Source organism: Micromesistius poutassou, assembly GCF_964030765.1.
Source record: "Micromesistius poutassou genome assembly, chromosome: 17".
NCBI lineage: Eukaryota > Metazoa > Chordata > Actinopteri > Gadiformes > Gadidae > Micromesistius > Micromesistius poutassou.
The window spans coordinates 13360214-13377834 of record NC_140287.1 but is presented as its reverse complement, the minus strand read 5'-3'; the positions used below and the strand labels follow the sequence as shown (position 1 = coordinate 13377834).

The window sequence follows — 17621 nt, the reverse complement described above, 5'->3', positions numbered from 1 at the left end:
TACTCCGGGGACTTGTTGCCAGACGTTCTTCATGGGCAAGTGTGCGCGTACGTGTGCGCCGAGCTCTAAGCTTTTTATTTTTCCGTTTTCTTTGTGTACACAGTGGGCCTAGGTCTACATATATAGCCCTCCCCGCGGACGACACTATCTGTACACAGTTTACTGGGGCAGGAGTGGCAGCTTGAAGAGCGCGCAGCAGGACTGCAGTCACCCAGCTATGAGGCTCGAGGACCCTCGCCGCAGTGCCCCCCCCCCCCCCCCCCCCGCTCACGTTGAAATCATTAATCATAGCCCACTTGAACATTATGACTGGCCGAGTACAGAATCGGTAACCATTATCGTCTCGGATGGCAGTTAAAACCTCTCCTTATTTTTCCAAACAAAATGAACGGCGGCCCGAGAAGCCATGCAGGACAATGGGAAGGGAACACCACCATGGCTGTGCATCAATTTGGACCGGATTACACACACTTGCTGAAGGAGCGTGTGTAGAACATGAGGTTGTTTTCAATAGCCTTTTAAAACAAGAAACAAATAGAACGAATAATAATTATAATATGCGAATTATAATATAATACTAATAATCAATGTTAGGCCTATTATTATTATCATTATTATTAAAAGTTACACATAATACAATTATGTAAGAGGCTGGCAAATGGTTTTGGCTACTACTTTATTGTTGGTTATCTCAAAACAAAACATGATACAATTAATAGGTCTACAACTTATACATAGGCCTATATAATCAATATTAACTTACATAAATCCTAACCAAAGAACTTGTTATTTGGTATTTTAGTCGACCTATGTCTTTGGGAGCTAAGTGGGGAACCAAGATGAATACAAAATAAACACATAACATAATGGGAAATGTGAACTTGGTGACTAAACCCGTTTAAACAAACATTCACGTTTACCGCATTACAAGCCTGTTAAAACATAATGGAAAATTGACCTACGGAGTCGACCCCCCTACATCTCTCAATACTTAACAATTATTGTGAAACATAACGGTGATCTCCCTCAAATTAATTCGAAAAATAAAGTTGGTTTTAACCTCAAGCCGAAGACACGCACGAACGCCCTTTTCTCCGTGAATGAGATGCATGTTACTCTGCCTGGATGAAATGGAGTCAGGGAAAACAGGAACACAAAAAGAGAATGGAGAGGTGTAGGAGTTAGGTAGAGGTAAATAAGAATGTTCTTGTTCAAAGTGGCAGAAAGACAGAGAAAAGGAGAGAGAGAGAGAGAGAGAGAGAGAGAGAGAGAGAGAGAGAGAGAGAGAGAGAGAGAGAGAGAGAGAGAGAGAGAGAGAGAGAGAGATACTTTTAAGGCCATGTATTTATTGAGTGGAAAACCTAGGTAGTCTAGGCATTTGCTTATCTTCTCAAATTGTTAACCACTGGCATGGAGAAAGAAACATGTGCTTGTGTTTTGCGCAAAAATAGAGCAGCAACATTTGTAATAATAATATCTTGTATCAAGGCTGTGCAACTTTACATGTCTCTGTGAGGGGACTGCTGTCCAAGTGGAGCTAGATGTGCCTGTTAGCAGCTGAAAGCTCTGGTGTTGAAAAGCAATAGCTGCAGTGAAAAACTTGTTTAGCAACATCACCACTGTTGGGCGGGTATAAATAGCACCGCTGTTTATAGGAATGGCAAAACTGTTGCTATTTATTTCTAGGGGTGCCGAGGGTTTTTACAAATCTCCTCTTGACAATTAAAGGTTAAGTTCAAAGTAGTGAAACAAGCTCAACATTGTTTACTAACAAGCAGTATCAACCGCTGTCAAATATTCTCCGATAGCCTTTTGGTCTGGCAGTAATGACCCGCACCCGGCTACATATCTTATCTGTGGCCAGGTAGCGGATATACCTGGGGGAATCACTGGTGTGATAAAGAAGTGGCTGGGCCAATAGAAAGGTCTGCGGTCTGGCCATGGAGGAGTTAATGATGGAAGCCACTGGAGACAGGAAGTCTTCAAAAAGTGAAAAGCACTTTATTGCACACCTGAATGGCGGGGCTTGGGTTTCCCTGTGGCCCGATGGGAAAACCACATTACAGATCTTTACACAGGGTCATTACAAAAGGCCAGCCGAGGTTCAAGTGAGCCATTCGGATTTGAATGACAAACGGTTGCCTTGCTCCATTGAAGCATCCCCCCTCCCCACCACCCCCGTTTCTCTCTCTTGTATGACCTGCTCAGAGATGGAAACTTTTGTCAGGTGGAGGTCTTTAAAAGTGTAGAAGTGGTGGCGGCAGGAAAGCTAGAGTGAATTGAAAAAGTGTTTATTTTAAAAGAATGTCTCATGTCTTTGTGTTAATTACCGGCCCAGAGAAAAGCCAAAGTTCCGATGGCCGTTTCTTTTTAGTGAGCAACAGGTTGACGGATCCATAACCCACAATACATTGCAACATGACATCATCTCCCATCTAAAAATGAACAGTGGCATCGATCTCCTCGCCCGCCTGACCTTCCATAAGTCAAATATAGAAGATATGTGATATGTGTTTGGATGGAAGTGTATATTTACCTGTCAACTGGGACTCAAGGACATGCCATGGGGAGCTTGTATCCAGAGAGAGAGAGTGGTTTGGGGGTGGTGGGAGGTGAGAATAAGTTGTAAAAGTGATACATTTCCCATATTTCTCAAGCGGTGGAGGAGCCCTGGAACTGGCACTGTGCTTGTTGCTGAACAGTTAATTGCTCAATACAGTGAAGGCTCAACAAAATACTCATAAACCACGGCGATGGGAAGGAAAAAAGATGAGTCGCGTAACAATCTTTCCCTCCCTCGCTTATTCTACTCCTTTTCTTCTCCTTTCATCATCATCCTCTTCTTCCTCACTCACATGGCGGGACTGCAAGGCCTGTGCCCTCCACAATTTTCCAGCGCACAAATATTATGTTGCCGGTGGCAACAATTTTCAAGAAATAACCAATCACATCTGCCCCTTTTCAAATATTTCCAAAATTAAGCCGCCGCCATCAGAATAGAGGAGCAGGCTCATCTCTTCTAGGGTTTCATGCCAGGATTTATTGCGCGGTGATTAATGATCACAAGGCTTGTTTTGACCCAAGCGACGGTACTTATGAATGAAAACTGGCCCCGGCGCAGCAGGCTACTATCAGCTGGATTAGTGGTTCTGATTATACCTTGGATCCAGACTCTGCTCTCAGCACCAATCAAACACCGTGGTTGACGTCTCCCATAATAATAATAATAATAATAACTATGCCCCAGTCTCCATAGCCATCCCCCCCCCACGTCACGGAAGCCCCCCTCCCTCCTCAATTGATGACAGAGATACTTATTTAACAAGCTAGCGATAGCTCTCGTCAGTCCCGTTTAAAGATGGAATACCAGTGGACAGGCACCCTGGGTGTTTGGCTTGTATCGCATTCCTCTTTTCCAAGCATCCCACAACCGGATCCTGCTCAATTTGATTATCATACCTCGGATTCTTAACTCCATTATAGCGATGACTCGTATTTCTACCAGCTCCCACCACCTCACGCCTTCCCCTTCCCTCTACCTCTTTACCCTCCGGAGTCCCCCCTGCCAACCCGCTAGTGTGGGCCTGCAGATGTCATAGGGCCCATTTGGGCTCTTCACTGAGGACCAGAGATGACACAGTATCTGGGTCACTTCTGTCACAGCCCAAATGCCACTATGTGAGGCTGACCTTTTCCAAGACGTAGGAGGAGATCCCCTTGTAGGTTGTACCTAGCTGCCTTCTCAGCCACACACAAGCTCTCTCTTCTGGCTCTCTAAAAGGCCTCTAAAAGGCTTCCAACCTTCAATTTCATTTTTTATTTCTCCCATCCACGACAAAACAATTTGCAGTGTTGGCAACAAATCCGAGCTGACAAGTAAACACAGGCGGCTGTTAGTCAGCGAGTATGGCCGTCGGTATTCAGGCCGGAGCGGGGGGCGTTGCAAGCTCGCTATGGTCATAGACACATACACTGCTAACCCATCTCAGTCTGGCCGGACCCCAAATATGCTTCAAGGATGCATGCGTTCTGACAGTATGGGGTTACACACCGTTATGCTACAGTTACACACGGTTCACTTTGACGGAGTGGAATACTTCAATTAGCAAGAAGCGCAGTCAACACCCTTCAAAGGCTTCAACGTTGTCATCCGCTATATGAGACATTTAGGTCTCCACCGGCCAAGATGTTCCTTTGAACAGCAAGCGACTTGAGCCACTGGGAAGTAGGCTTCAGGTGGATCTGTTCTTTTAAGAGACATTTACATATTTCTGCGGTCTGGCCACTGGATACATGTGACGTCAATTCAGTGTCAGAAGTGATATGTGTATAGGGTGACAAAAGTCCCAAGTTTCTGTCGGCTGTATCCGTGCTTGTTCCACTTGAACGGTGACTACTACATTACGTTTTAAAGTCTTTGGTGGAAGTAAGTGACATATTTGTTCTGCTTCTCTTCAAAAATTATACCTTCTGAGCTCGTTGCTGTCTTTTGGCCAGGGTTCGGGTTATTTATAATCACAAATTATTATTTAAACAATGTGCCCTGGTCAGCCGGCATGCCAAAAAGCGACATCGCCCATCAAAACAAACTCCCAACATATCGATATCCCATTTCAGCAGCGGTCCTCAGTACAGTCGATATAGCAATCGACGAGGATCTTGGCAGAGCCGGGTAGAACGTAAAAACTGTTTACTACAAAATGTTTAATTTTCCCCTGGGATGCCTCAGCTATAAATGCACACCGCCAGTGGAGCTGGGGGCCAGGTCTGTTGGGCCTACTGTTACCTGTTGGGGCTGCTGCATATATACGGCCTAGGCCCCTTGAAAATTAAACATCAGCAACAGCATTGCTATGCAGTGATCAACGGTGTTAATATACAACAGAATGACGTCTGAGAATTCATGACACAATAATATGAGCAGAAATCCTTTCAAACACTATTTAGGAGGAAACGCATGAAAAGTTGTCCACACACTTGCTCGCCCCAACAAACATGAAAACATTATATTATATCCATGTGGTATCCATTTATAGTTTTGAAAATGAATGCACCCTTTAATTTGTAATAGGCTATTATTAGTTTGCTTCTATTTATATCTTGGAAACTTATTAGTTTGCTTCTATCTATATCTTGGAAACTTAATTTAATAATTTGTAAATGTCAGTGGCTAGGCTGAAAATGCATAAAATGTCATTAAGGAAATCCTCAAAATAAAAATCCCATAACTTTCCCAAATAAAAAAAAACAATTATAATCATAGAAACTTTGGGGATAAGGAATATGCTACAATCGTACCTTCAAGCCACAGGCCTAAAATGTATGCTAGTACCAACTGTAAACAAACAGCACAGTACTTGTTTGACCACCATTGGTTTTGTATTCTGACAGGCCATGGTGGACTCGTTAAACTGGGCTTTTTGTGTACTTCCAGCCTCTGATTTCTCGCTGGCTTGAGGAAGCAGAGATGATCTTCCTTCCCTCCAAAAGCGCCGTGTTGCCTGGGGCGGAAAACTAGCCAGAAGCCCCCTCCACATAAATAACGAAAGAACCTGAGAGGAAGGCGGTACGGTGGTCTGCTGGAGGGATGGGACGTAGCCAACCTCTCCGTTTTTTCTCTCAACTTCACTCACATTCTCTCTGTCAGCCTGTGTATCGGATGGCCTGGTTACGGCTGGGTTTTGAAGTGAAGTTTTGACTGGACTGGTTGGAGCAGGCTAGCTGGCTCCAACCAGATAATCTAGAGACTGAGGACGGGATTCACGATAACCTCACTTTAAACACATTAATAATATCTACCTGCTAAAAAAATGGGCTCACTATTTGTAACACTATGATCAATTCATTGGAAAAATTGTAGTGAAAGAAAGTAGCAGTAAGCCAGTTGCATATGCTCTGTAGTGATTTGCAGAGGGTGGTGTATGAATGCAGACGGTGGATATATAAGTCTACTGACGCTTTTTCTCAACTATCAGAGCGCGGAATCACATTACAGCGAGAACCCTGGCCTCTCACGACCAGCCTTATTTGGAGAACGCCTAAGTGCCCCATTGTTGTGACAAGAACAATGAATCTATAAAGAGAAAGCAGACAGGAGCACGGAAAAACACAAAATAAATATGTCTGGCCTTCAAAAAAAAAAGGCATCAGATGGATGCATTTCTTTTATACGCACAAGACTTACATCATGGAAATCCCGTCAGCTGACGTGAAAGGTCGGCCTTTGCCTTTGTAGTGGGGATTTCAAAAAAAGCTGTATTTGGTTTGCATTGTGTGCAGAAACTAATTTATCGGAGCTGACCCCGGCTCCTCTTTTGTGCAACAGCCATCTTGGAAAACAATGGCAGGAAGGCTTGAAACCTGAGAGGAACTGAATCTGCTGATTTCCATTTTTCCCCCCGTCCTTATTCAATGCACTATTTTCCTCCTGCCCTGAGTAAAATAGCTGTTTTGTGTCCAAGAGGAGTCATAAACTGATGTCTAAGCATTCCATGGGCAGGCAATAGGCCCCGGCTTTAACTGGACACATGGGGACACTTGTTTTGCACCACATAGAGCAGGGGGGCCCAGGCGTAGGAAACCCTGGTCGCCTGGCTGACCCTGGCCTGACCCGCCTGGCCTCCTCATTGAGGGATAAAGGCTTAGATGGGTGCCTGGCTAAAGGTTAGAGGTTTAAGGGTAACAAATCAAGTAACACTTTAGTGGTATTTAACCCCCTTCTTATCTCCACGCATATCTCCAAGACTACAACTGGTGGTTGACAGCATACACACTTTATACTATATATATATATATATATATATATATATATATATATATATATATAGAAAAGTAAAGCTGAACATGGATTTAAAGTTGACCAGCATGATGGTATTCTGTGTCGGTTCAATAGCAACCCAGTCTGTGCTTTGAAATACTTAGTAGCCCAAGTTTGTCAATAGAAAAGCATAGACACATATGTTTTGCTGTTTTGCTTGAAATATTTTCCAATTTATATTTGAATAATAAATGAAAAGACAATAGCCACAATTATTTTCAATTGAATTTATTTTAGAATAAACATGAACAAAGCTTAACATAGATTCAACAGAATTACATTTGAATGATAAAAGAAAGCAACACAATTCGCAACTTGAAAGAACCCCACAACAAACAACGACACAATTTATTCAGCCATTATTAAAACGCCTCCACAATAAGCTATCGTGTCCTCTTTCTTTTTTGTAACGACGCCCGTAAAGGAGGTCACCGCGGGGTCCGGCTTTAATCAGAAGTGCTCCCGTTTCCTGTGCCGTGGTGTGACAGAGGGGCCAGTGAGTGACGTAGGTGAGAGACAGATCCCCCACCCCTCACCCGGGCCACTCCTTCTTTATCTGCCCGCTGAGCAGAGCAGGAAGGAGTGAGAAGGGCCAGCGCCTTGGAAGTGATAAGGGAGAGCCTCAACGTCCTCCTGGCCCCACCGACACCCACCCACCCCCCCCCCCCCCCCGCCCCCCTGGTCTGGATACTCGGAGAGGCCAAGGAGCTGGCTGCACAACCTGGAAAGGTTCATGACAGGGTTTCACACTGTGGTGTGGGGGCCAACTGGCAGATGTATAGAATGTGTGTGTGTGTGTGTGTGTGTGTGTGTGTGTGTGTGTGTGTGTGTGTGTGTGTGTGTGTGTGTGTGTGTGTGTGTGTGTGTGTGTGAACAGGGTGGGTCAGAGGGAGATACCAAGTAAAGAAAAAAAAAAAAAAAAACATTTGGAAATAGAAAGAGGGTCAGTTACAGTTCAGGGCAATATATTTTTTGCTGGTAGTCTCCCACTGCAGGAAGACTAAATTGCTTCCGGATCCATCTATCCCAGCCTGCATAGCTCCACGTTTACCCTTCCTCTCCACCTCCCTTCCTCTCCTTTTCTTTCATACCATATCCCTCCCTCCCTCCCTCCCTCCCTTCCCCCCGTCCCATGTTCCAGGCGCCATTACATTCTTTTCTGAAATCTCTCGTGAACCTGCCAATCACGACGACTCTTCTTCTGCGGTAGTTGTTGTCGTCGTCGTCGTTGTTTTCCCAGGGGGGGCGGGGCCTTCGTGGCGGGCGCCATGGCAAAGCGTGACGATGTCAGTGGGGAAGCATTCCTTGAGGAGGATTCCGCGGTCTCGCTTGCAGTCCAGCTCCCCTATGAAGCCGTACCAGTAGATCACCAGGCCCGGCCCGAACCTACAGGAGAACACACACACACACACACACACACACACACACACACACACACACACACACACACACACACACACACACACACACACACACACACACACACACACACACACACACACACACACACACACACACACACACACACACACACACGGCAAGTTTAGCTGGGATGTCAAAGATAATGTCAATGGTTCTGTGAAATTGTTGCGGTTCTTTTAGCTGTTATTTAAGTGTTAGCTAGACTTGTATCTCAACTACACATCAAGATTTAATACATATCTATTAGAAGATATAAAACTAAAATAAAGTATAACGCTAGACAGTTGGGACAGATTGATAGAGCGATGTGAGATAAAGTCATGTCATGTGCAGATTTCTTCTGATCAACGTCCAGGAAATGTTCAATCAAACACATGAGAAAGAATACAGACACACACACAGACACACACACACACACACAATCTAATAACAATAATCATTGAATAACATAGGGGGGAAAGCAAACGGTGGAAACGGGTGCTTAAGAACCACCGGCAGCTATCCGAGCAGAGCAGGACCCAGGGAGGGTGCAACGAAAACTTAAATAGTGCACCCGCTGGGGGTTGGCTAGCACCGCAGTCCTCAGCTGTTTCACTCACACAAGCTGTGAGAGACACAGCAACTCTGTCTTCGTTGGCAAGAGTTGTCTTCCAGAACTCTATAAATAATCACGCCTTGTCATTCCGCTGGGAAGACAACTTACAACAATATTTATATGCAAGCCTTACCCCCCCCCCCCCCCCCCACCCTGCTTAGAGTCCCTTAGTTTTGCTACCCTTCAAGCCCTTGCATTTTTGTTTGGGTCTGTTGGACATACAGTATATATCTGAGGGTTTGTTGAAAAGTGTAAAAGGCAATTCAAATGGAAGATGCTTAGTAATTTCCCTACTTCTCCTGGCCAGGGCCATAAATCATCATTCCGGCTCTTTATGACGCCCTGAAGAGACACCACAGGCTCCCCTCTGCCTCGTCCACATCCGAGCTATTCTTTGAACATTAGCTGGCAAACGTAAATACGTGTCACAGTTTGAAGCGCCGGGCTGAGGGCCACTCCACCCCCTGCACACCAGTGCAGATTTAGGGGGATGACCATGGTCCTGTCCCAGGTATTTCATCCTCAGACAGTTAAAAGTGTCCCCCACCCCTGAGACCCCAGGACGGGAGGTTTGCCAAAAAAAGCTGTAGACAACAGCAGGAAGGTCCAAAGTACATAAGGCTCCCACGTTCTAATCAATATTTTCTGTTGAAGAAAAGCAACCATTCATAAATCCACGATTCATTCCCAGAACGGCTGACCTTTGACCAAGTAGTCACACTACATGAACACACAATACTAGACTAGAATACTGGAGCTAGACTCTTATCATGACATTGCAGTCTACGTGCACATACTGTGCTTGGCTCACACGTTTGTCAACTAGACCTTAAGGCAGTGCATGTACTGTACCGAGAGGCAGAGACACACAGACACACACACACACACACACACACACAGCGCTCTGGCCCGCATTCCGTATTTTACAGCGTGTAATTTACGGTGCTGTATCTATGAGCGAACGGGCCAAAGCTAACAGCCCTGGAGAAAGCCCACAGATGTACACGGCAAGTTCACCGCAATGTCACACACACATAGCTCAGCCTTTGAGCACGGCACAAATCTCAAAAAGCTGCCATTCCTCTCTCAACCAGGCACCGGCCTAGCGAAAAGCACATGGCCCGCAACTCTTAATATGGAAATGTTATGGAAACAAAACCTAAACATTTACATTAGATGTCGTTGGGAAAAAGGGGTTATGCTTGAGTTTTTTTTATTATTATTTGGCGGCCGTGTTGTATGTACTCCCATGTGTGTGGATGCCTAGTGTGCGTGTGCGTGTGCGCATGGATGTGTGTGTGTGCGCGCGTGCGCGTGTGTGTGTCATAGATGTTAGTGTGCGTGCATGCATGTTTGTGTACGTGCAGGCTCCGGCTTGTGATGGGTGGGTTTACACTGGAGAACGTATAGAGAAGTGGAAGGGTTGTGCAGAGAACGCGGGGGGGGGAGAGGCAACCTTCTGAAAAAGGTTAAAACTGTACATCAACAGATAAGGCCCTGGCGTATGATACATCATGCTCCTGGCCTGTCAGTGTAGGGGCCAGACACAGAATTGAGCCAAGGAGGGGCGGGGGGAATTATAAACACAGGGGAGCGGTGTCACAGAGGCCTCTTCCATACTGTAAAAGAAAATAAATGGGACTTGGAGTCGTCCACAGAATTAATGCGAGCGCTAGGACACTGAAGAAGGACCTTGAAGTGAGGAGAAATACACAGACGGCCGACTAGAAACAATAACACTCAGGGCCCAGGCAGAGGAAGGTCATGGGGTCAAGGCTCAGTTGAAGACCGACGTTAAATTCTCAAGAAATGGTTCCAACCTCTACTTAGGCACACACACACTATATATATATATATACATACACACACACACACACAGTATATATATATATATATATATATATATATATATATATAAAGTTTTTCTGACCGTATATTTGTTATTTAAAGTTTTTTCATACATATTTTACACAGAAAACATCTACTATCGAATTGCTATGGGGACTTTTATTTTTAAGAATTAAGACCATTTCAGAGAGGAAGTAGAATTATTTATGCTGGTTTGACACGGGTACATACAATACACGATAAGCGTGATAAAACCATACTCTAGTCAATGTTTTACAGCAGCACGTAAACGCTTTTTATTGATAAGAAAGTGTGATAGTGTTTTCCACCTTAACATACTGAGGCTGGAGATTTGCAACTGGACGCTATTGAAAAGGTCCTTGCTCGGGGGTAGTAAAATGAACAGGAACTTTGGGGTGGGGCATGCAGTGCCAAACATCTCAGATTGGGGATGCATTTTATTTCAGCCAATTCAACAATCTGCGCCTGCAAACACTCCAAAAGGTAGTAAATCACACAGTGGTGAACAACATTCATAGACCTATAATTATCGCTATCTGTTACGCGTCTATCATTGATCTTGATAGCCGTCGGCACTACAAGCTGATGTTTACTTGCGGGCCGGGAATATAGGTTGCTTTTGATAACATGACGTTGTAACGCGACATTACAACTGCACAACTACAACTCGTTTTGGATACAAACTTCCTCCAAAGAAAGGGATATCCTCATTTAAGTTGTCCCGCTTTCATTGTCTGATTTTATCTCAGAATTTCTTGCTTTTTTTTTCTTCCTTTGTTAAGTATAAATATTTGTAAAAGAATTACAAATATTTTCGGTTCATTATTAAACAATGCGGGACAAATAGTTTAGGTAATTAATTGGAAACACTGCGACAGACAGACACACACACACACACATATATATATATCCAAACAAGTAATAAAATATATTTCATATCTAGACACACAGAAAATACACTTGGTATATAGTACATTTCTATAAATCAATTATTTTGTGTATTGAGGCAAACCCAATACAGTAGAGTACTACATAGATATGATCATTTTATACATGGCTCAGTTTGAGTTCTGGGGGGGCTAATTGTGGGGCTTATTATGTCGGCCGGTAGATCTTAACCGGGTGTGCGCTTATTATAAAACACACACACACACACGCGCCTTCAGCGTCAACCCAGAGTCATCTTCCGATAAACACCTAGCTGTGGAACGAGTTGGGGAAGTTGTTTGTTAAAGCAGGTAATTTCAGCAGGGGGGCTCGCTGCGTGACGAGCCCCGGTGCGGTGTGCTGCTGCCAGGCACGCCGTCGCTGGGTAATGAGCAGGGCGCCATTGGTGTTTTAAAGCAGGTGCCGAGCAACACACACACACACACACACACACACACACACACACACACACACACACACACACACACACACACACACACACACACACACACACACACACACACACACACACACACACACACACACACACACACACACACACACACACTGAGATCACGTCACTTGGGGAACTAGACAACAAACACACCGTTTTTTTTAATATCCATTTATGGAGTTAAAACTATGAAGCTCACCCTGAAACAGACGGCATAATGGCTAATGCGTATCAATTTAAGATTAAAATACACTTTTTTGACATACACACTTAGATAAATAAAGAGAGAGAGACACACACACACACACAGGGTTTGTGTGTGTGTTGTGCGTGACTTGACATTATTTGACTTTTCGTTTTTTACTGGTCTGAGCAGGTCCTGGACACCAGAACTCGGCTGTGAGTAAGCTCAGGCTTGAGGGTAGTGAAACACTCCTCTCAAGGTTAATTTGTTCTGTCACATTTGGTGAGAAAAGACTAAACTAAAAACATAGCAGAACTGCCAGAAAAACATCACATGACATGAGAAATGATCAATAAAACCGTGGTACAAAATACAGCCCACTTCAAAACACACTGGCTCGCTTGTGAATACTGCCTAGGCCCATTTTAAACAGACGTCCCAGTGGTGATTTAGATAGCATGAGCCTCCAAATGACTGTGAACTCTAAGGCTCCGAGGTATTCCCTCACAAAGACCCCTTTGTTTTCTGCATCCACACATCAGGGCAAAAAGGTAGAGTGGCTGAGGCACTGCCAAACATTTTGCACTCTTTTCTTTCCCCACCTTCCTGAAAGTCTGTCGCGCTATTGGACCTTTTGCTGTACAGTGTCTGGACCTGCATTAGCGTTCGCCAAACAAGATGCTCAGGGAGAGAAAAGGTGCAAAATGAGAGGACGGCACAGGATAGGGGGGCAGGGTAGCTGGGTCTGAACCTCGATGTCCGGGACATCCAAGATACCCAACTCATCAAGTTACGGTGGATAACAGCTTGTGCTAAATGAATAAATGGTGGCACAAGACAGAGAATTGTCGCATGTTGGTTGGAGCAAAAGAAGTCTGGACATTGGCTGAACACTGTGGTCAGAGAGTGGACTGATGCACCATATATATAAATATATATATATATATATATATTAAGGCCATATAACTAGGCAGGGGATGCTTGTTTAGATTTAGGTGTGCAAATAGGTGGAAAAACCATGCATTGCCTGGCGATGCAGCTGCTCAGCCGTGAATAGCTACACTTGTCTAGCATAGCTTCTGCAAGTATTAAGCTGCACGCTCACAGCTTAAAGAGTTGATTCTGGGCAAGGGGGGGTGGGGGGGAGTTTAAACCCTAACCCAGGGAGGTAAACAAGCCTGGTAATGTTCGCCACACCCAGTAGCCATAAATAACTGGTTTAAGGGAGGAGCCAGCCCACCTTAAGAAGCGTTATTAACAGCACCAGAGATATGGGCATATTAGGTCACCTCACCTCCCCCTTCGTTCTGTAGAAGAAATAGAAGATCATCGTAAGCAAACGACTAAGGACTGTCTTTGTAACTGTCACACTGGCGTTATTGCAGGCGACAGGGGTGTGTTTTTGTGTGTGTGTGTGTGTGTGTGTGTGTGTGTGTGTGTGTGTGTGTGTGTGGTGTGTGTGTGTGTGTGTGTGTGTGTGTGTGTGTGTGTGTGTGTGTGTGTGGAAATGGCCTGTTACGCAGGTGTTCTAACACAGGTCGCTGTCTAGTTTGTTTTGACTGTTGGTTGGATGAAGGGGGGGGGGGGGAGGGGGGCGTGGCTGGTGGGCGTGGTGCGTGTGTGCACAGGAAAAGGTGCTTTGTGAAGTCAGTTGGTTGTGTTCCAGTTGTGTGTGTTTTCGGTGTGTGGTTTGGAGGAGTGCCAGAGGTCAAGTTGAGGGAATGTATGACACACCACAAAAGGTAATTGACATCCTCTCTGCCCCGAGATGCGGATATGAAGGGGGGGGGGGGGGGGGGGGGGAGGATCAGAGGAGGATTACTATGTTTTAACTGGAAACCATAGAAACCTCTGTAAACCCTTAGGGCATGACCAGACCCCTAGCCTCACCTGACCTGTCAAAAAATGACTCAACTTCACCTGTGTTGCTTTGATGCCTTTGAATGTCCCACCGTCAATATGCATTCATTTGCTGCTCTAATAGGGCTGGGTGAAATTCAAATAATACCACAATATTTTGGGAAGTAGTCACCCTAGTTGCTGATTTAATAATCATATGGTTTAATAGACTATAATACCCATAAAACTGGTCAAAACATCCTGGTTTTTATAACTTTGAACTTGCCCAACTTGAGGTAGACCGCTATTCATAACTAATGGAACATTTACTATCCAAACGAATGGCAATATGTCACACAAGTCGTTGTGGAAGCTTTTATTAAAAAGGACGCAAAAGTATGCTGGCATATCATCTAAAAACGTGTTATTTTCTTTCATGTTGTCTGCAATGCTCCGTCAACTTTGGTGTTTAACGCTTGATCGGCTTGAACGTGAACATATCAGAACTGGCACTTCACCACAAGTCGCAGCGGCATCCATTGGGACCCATTCTATAAAACACACAACAAAATCTAAAATTGAATCTTCCGACGCCCGTTGTCCAACTCCTACGCAACGCTGCCCGACGTGGCGCTCGGTGGCTCCGCTGGCGTGCGGCCCACTTCACATGATTGAAGCTCTGCCCTAACCGAGTGGGACTCGGACCAAGAGTGGATCTGCAACCCATTGGGTTTGGTCATACAGTTAGGCGAATTTCAGTTGAACAATATTTTCTTTTGTTGACTACAGCTATATTGTTGATATGACATGAGGGTTTTTTTTTGTGTACAAATGGATACCGGTATCATCATAAACAAGATGATATCTCACAGCCCTTTGTTCTTAGCATTTGAATCAACCTCAAACAGAAATAGCAAATTCTAAACAATAATGCTGGTTTTTTAAGATAGGTGGTAGGTAATTTATATAAAACCACCGGGGTGCAAGCACAGGGAAATTTGATGCTTATTCAAACGCTAACCATATCACAGATAACTTAGTGGTTTGTTTGGATTCTACAAACTAAACTTCACTAAGCTGTAGTGCTTCCCGGGTCAACAGCTCCAGCCGTCTCCTGCCGTAGCACACTCACAGTATCTCTCTTTCCTAAAAAACGTAACTTCCAATACCCTAACATTCCCCTGACACTCACAAGTCTATCAGCCTTCAGGAGCGTGACACCTCTAAAAGACCCCAGAGCCTCTATCTCCCATTGGTCTATTATCACCTACACTGACCTCAGTACCACCCAACAGCCCCCTATCCCCCTGACACCAGCAGACCACCAATCTTATCAACAACCGCACCAATCTTAAAACACCCAATTTGGGCCCAAGCATCTGTATTGATAACTGGGGTCAACACGTCATTGTCTAGATTTTCTTTTAGGTAGGGCAAAGAAAGTCCCCCAAGGAAAAACTCCCCCACTCCAACCCCCATTTGGTCTTTATTAGGAATGGTATGAGCAACATCAGAGCCTCCACCCCCCCCGCCCCCCTGCCCCGTATTACCAGTCAAAAATGGAGGGAGGCCTAATGAATGTTTGGTACTTGTTAAGTCCCTTAACCGAGCATGTCCCCCACCACATTAGCGCTCGTATTGGAGGGACCCGCGTGTACATGCTGTGTGCATAATGCTTGTCAGCCCCCTGTCTTAGATCTACGCTTTCACGGTCCAACGCGCTCTGACAAAGTCTGGTCTGCTTTGGATGTGGAGCAAAACCAAACAAGGTGTGGTCTGGTCCGGGCTTTGGCGGTCAAGTGTACAGAACTCGGTCCAAACTTGTGTTGTGGACATTGATCAGAACAATACGGCATGCGAGGAACAACAGCGTAATGGAATTTAACACAGGCAATGCAAAGGGTTTTTGGGAGAGAAATTTGGACCCTCAAATCCTTACACATGAAAATGTTTTTTATGTCTTGGCTTGTGATTAGGTTCATTCCCACCTTTGTAAGAACACATTTGCTCATGTGTTTCATTTCATTCAGTTAAATAGCCCCACTAAGACAGTCTAGAGTGATCTGGTCTCAGATATTCCTCCACCCGTTACCTCTGTAATAGCCCTCTACATCACTAAAATGGATTAACCTCTTCAATTAAGGTATACTTAGTAGGTTTTCATCAAGATCTGATGCTTGGACCCACAAATGGTGTCAGCTGTCCCTTCACTGATATCAAGGGTCAGGGATGGGTGGGAATTTGTCTGAAATCCGTCAAAATAATCAAAATAATAAATCTATGAATTATGGTATATTATACCAAACTTTGTGAAAATATGTCCCAGAATTTGTGAAAATAAGCCCCAAAGGCTTGCACAATTTTCAACCTAGAGCTAGCGCCACTCAGAAAACAAACACTAGCCATAGTGCTAATTTGGAGATCTGACCAGAAAGCCCCCAAGCCTTTGATGAGTCATCGTGTCTGTAAGCTAAGCTTGGAGACAGGAAGTTCCCTTTGGAGGTAGAGGCTGGCGGCGTGGGGTGAGGGGGCGGGGGGGACCACAGCGTCAAGGGGATACACAGCCCTTTAACCTGTTATTGTGAACTCCCTGCAGCCCTGGCCGATAATTACCATCCCTCTCTGGGGGAAACCCAGTCAATGACTGGGAAAAGAGACGGCCATTTTGTGTCTGCTGCTGTGCCCTGGCTGGCGCTAGTCCGCAGCCCTTGTCCTAATCTTGCCCTTAGACCCGCTGGCTAATGTGTTTTCAATTTGTGACAATACCCCATATAGCCATGGTCTTAATCAACAACAGTGTGTAAGGTAACCTTAGCCACCATGGTGAAGGCTGGCCGGGCCAGCCAGGGAGTCTGCTACCCAACCTGCCCAGCAAGGGAAACGTAATTTGTGCGTGCATTTGTGTGTGCGCGTTTTGTTTATAAGTGAGGTCAGAGGATATGTGCATGTGTGGACCTTGTCTTGGCGATCTTTGGGACACAATCATATTGAAGATAAACATGCGATCTTACACCCAAACACACACACACACGCTTGGTTAAGATAGAGAGTTTGACATTATACTGTTTGTGACTTTGCAAGCTAGGGTCAAATCACACGTAGCATCAACATTCCAACATTCAACATGTGTGTTTGTTTGTAAATAAAAAAGTACAATTCAACATAAAATGGATACGTATCTTTTTTGCAGTAGAACGTTTTTCAGTGAGTTATTGCATGGGAAACTAGAGGACATCTCCAACAATAATTAATATATTAATATATATATATTAATAATTAAATAATAAATGCACATTTTGAGCTTACCTTTAATTTAAATGTCAAACATTTCCTCAAATTATTGCTCATTGGAATTTTATATTAGTCTCCCCAAAAACGTCCTTCCGTGATTGTGAATATGTTGGTGTGGGTACTTTGTTCAATGCCCGTGTCAGAGAAGGTTGAAGGAGAAGTAATATTCTGCGTTCCCATTAATGAAGGCTGAATCAATAACAGGTCATGGGAAAAGCAGGTG

The 17621-nt window shown here is 44.6% G+C and overlaps 1 protein-coding gene across 1 annotated transcript in view; it reads right to left on the bottom strand.

The window, feature by feature from the left end:
* Window positions 1–7953: 7953 nt before the first annotated feature.
* Window positions 7954–17621, bottom strand: part of cdin1 (CDAN1 interacting nuclease 1) — a 57175-nt gene continuing 47507 nt past the window's right edge. Inside the window, exon 12 of the mRNA XM_084481827.1 lies at window positions 7954–8203. Within this exon, the coding sequence (XP_084337953.1) occupies window positions 8002–8203 (202 nt within the window). The 3' untranslated portion in view covers window positions 7954–8001. The remainder of the gene's footprint in view (window positions 8204–17621) is intronic.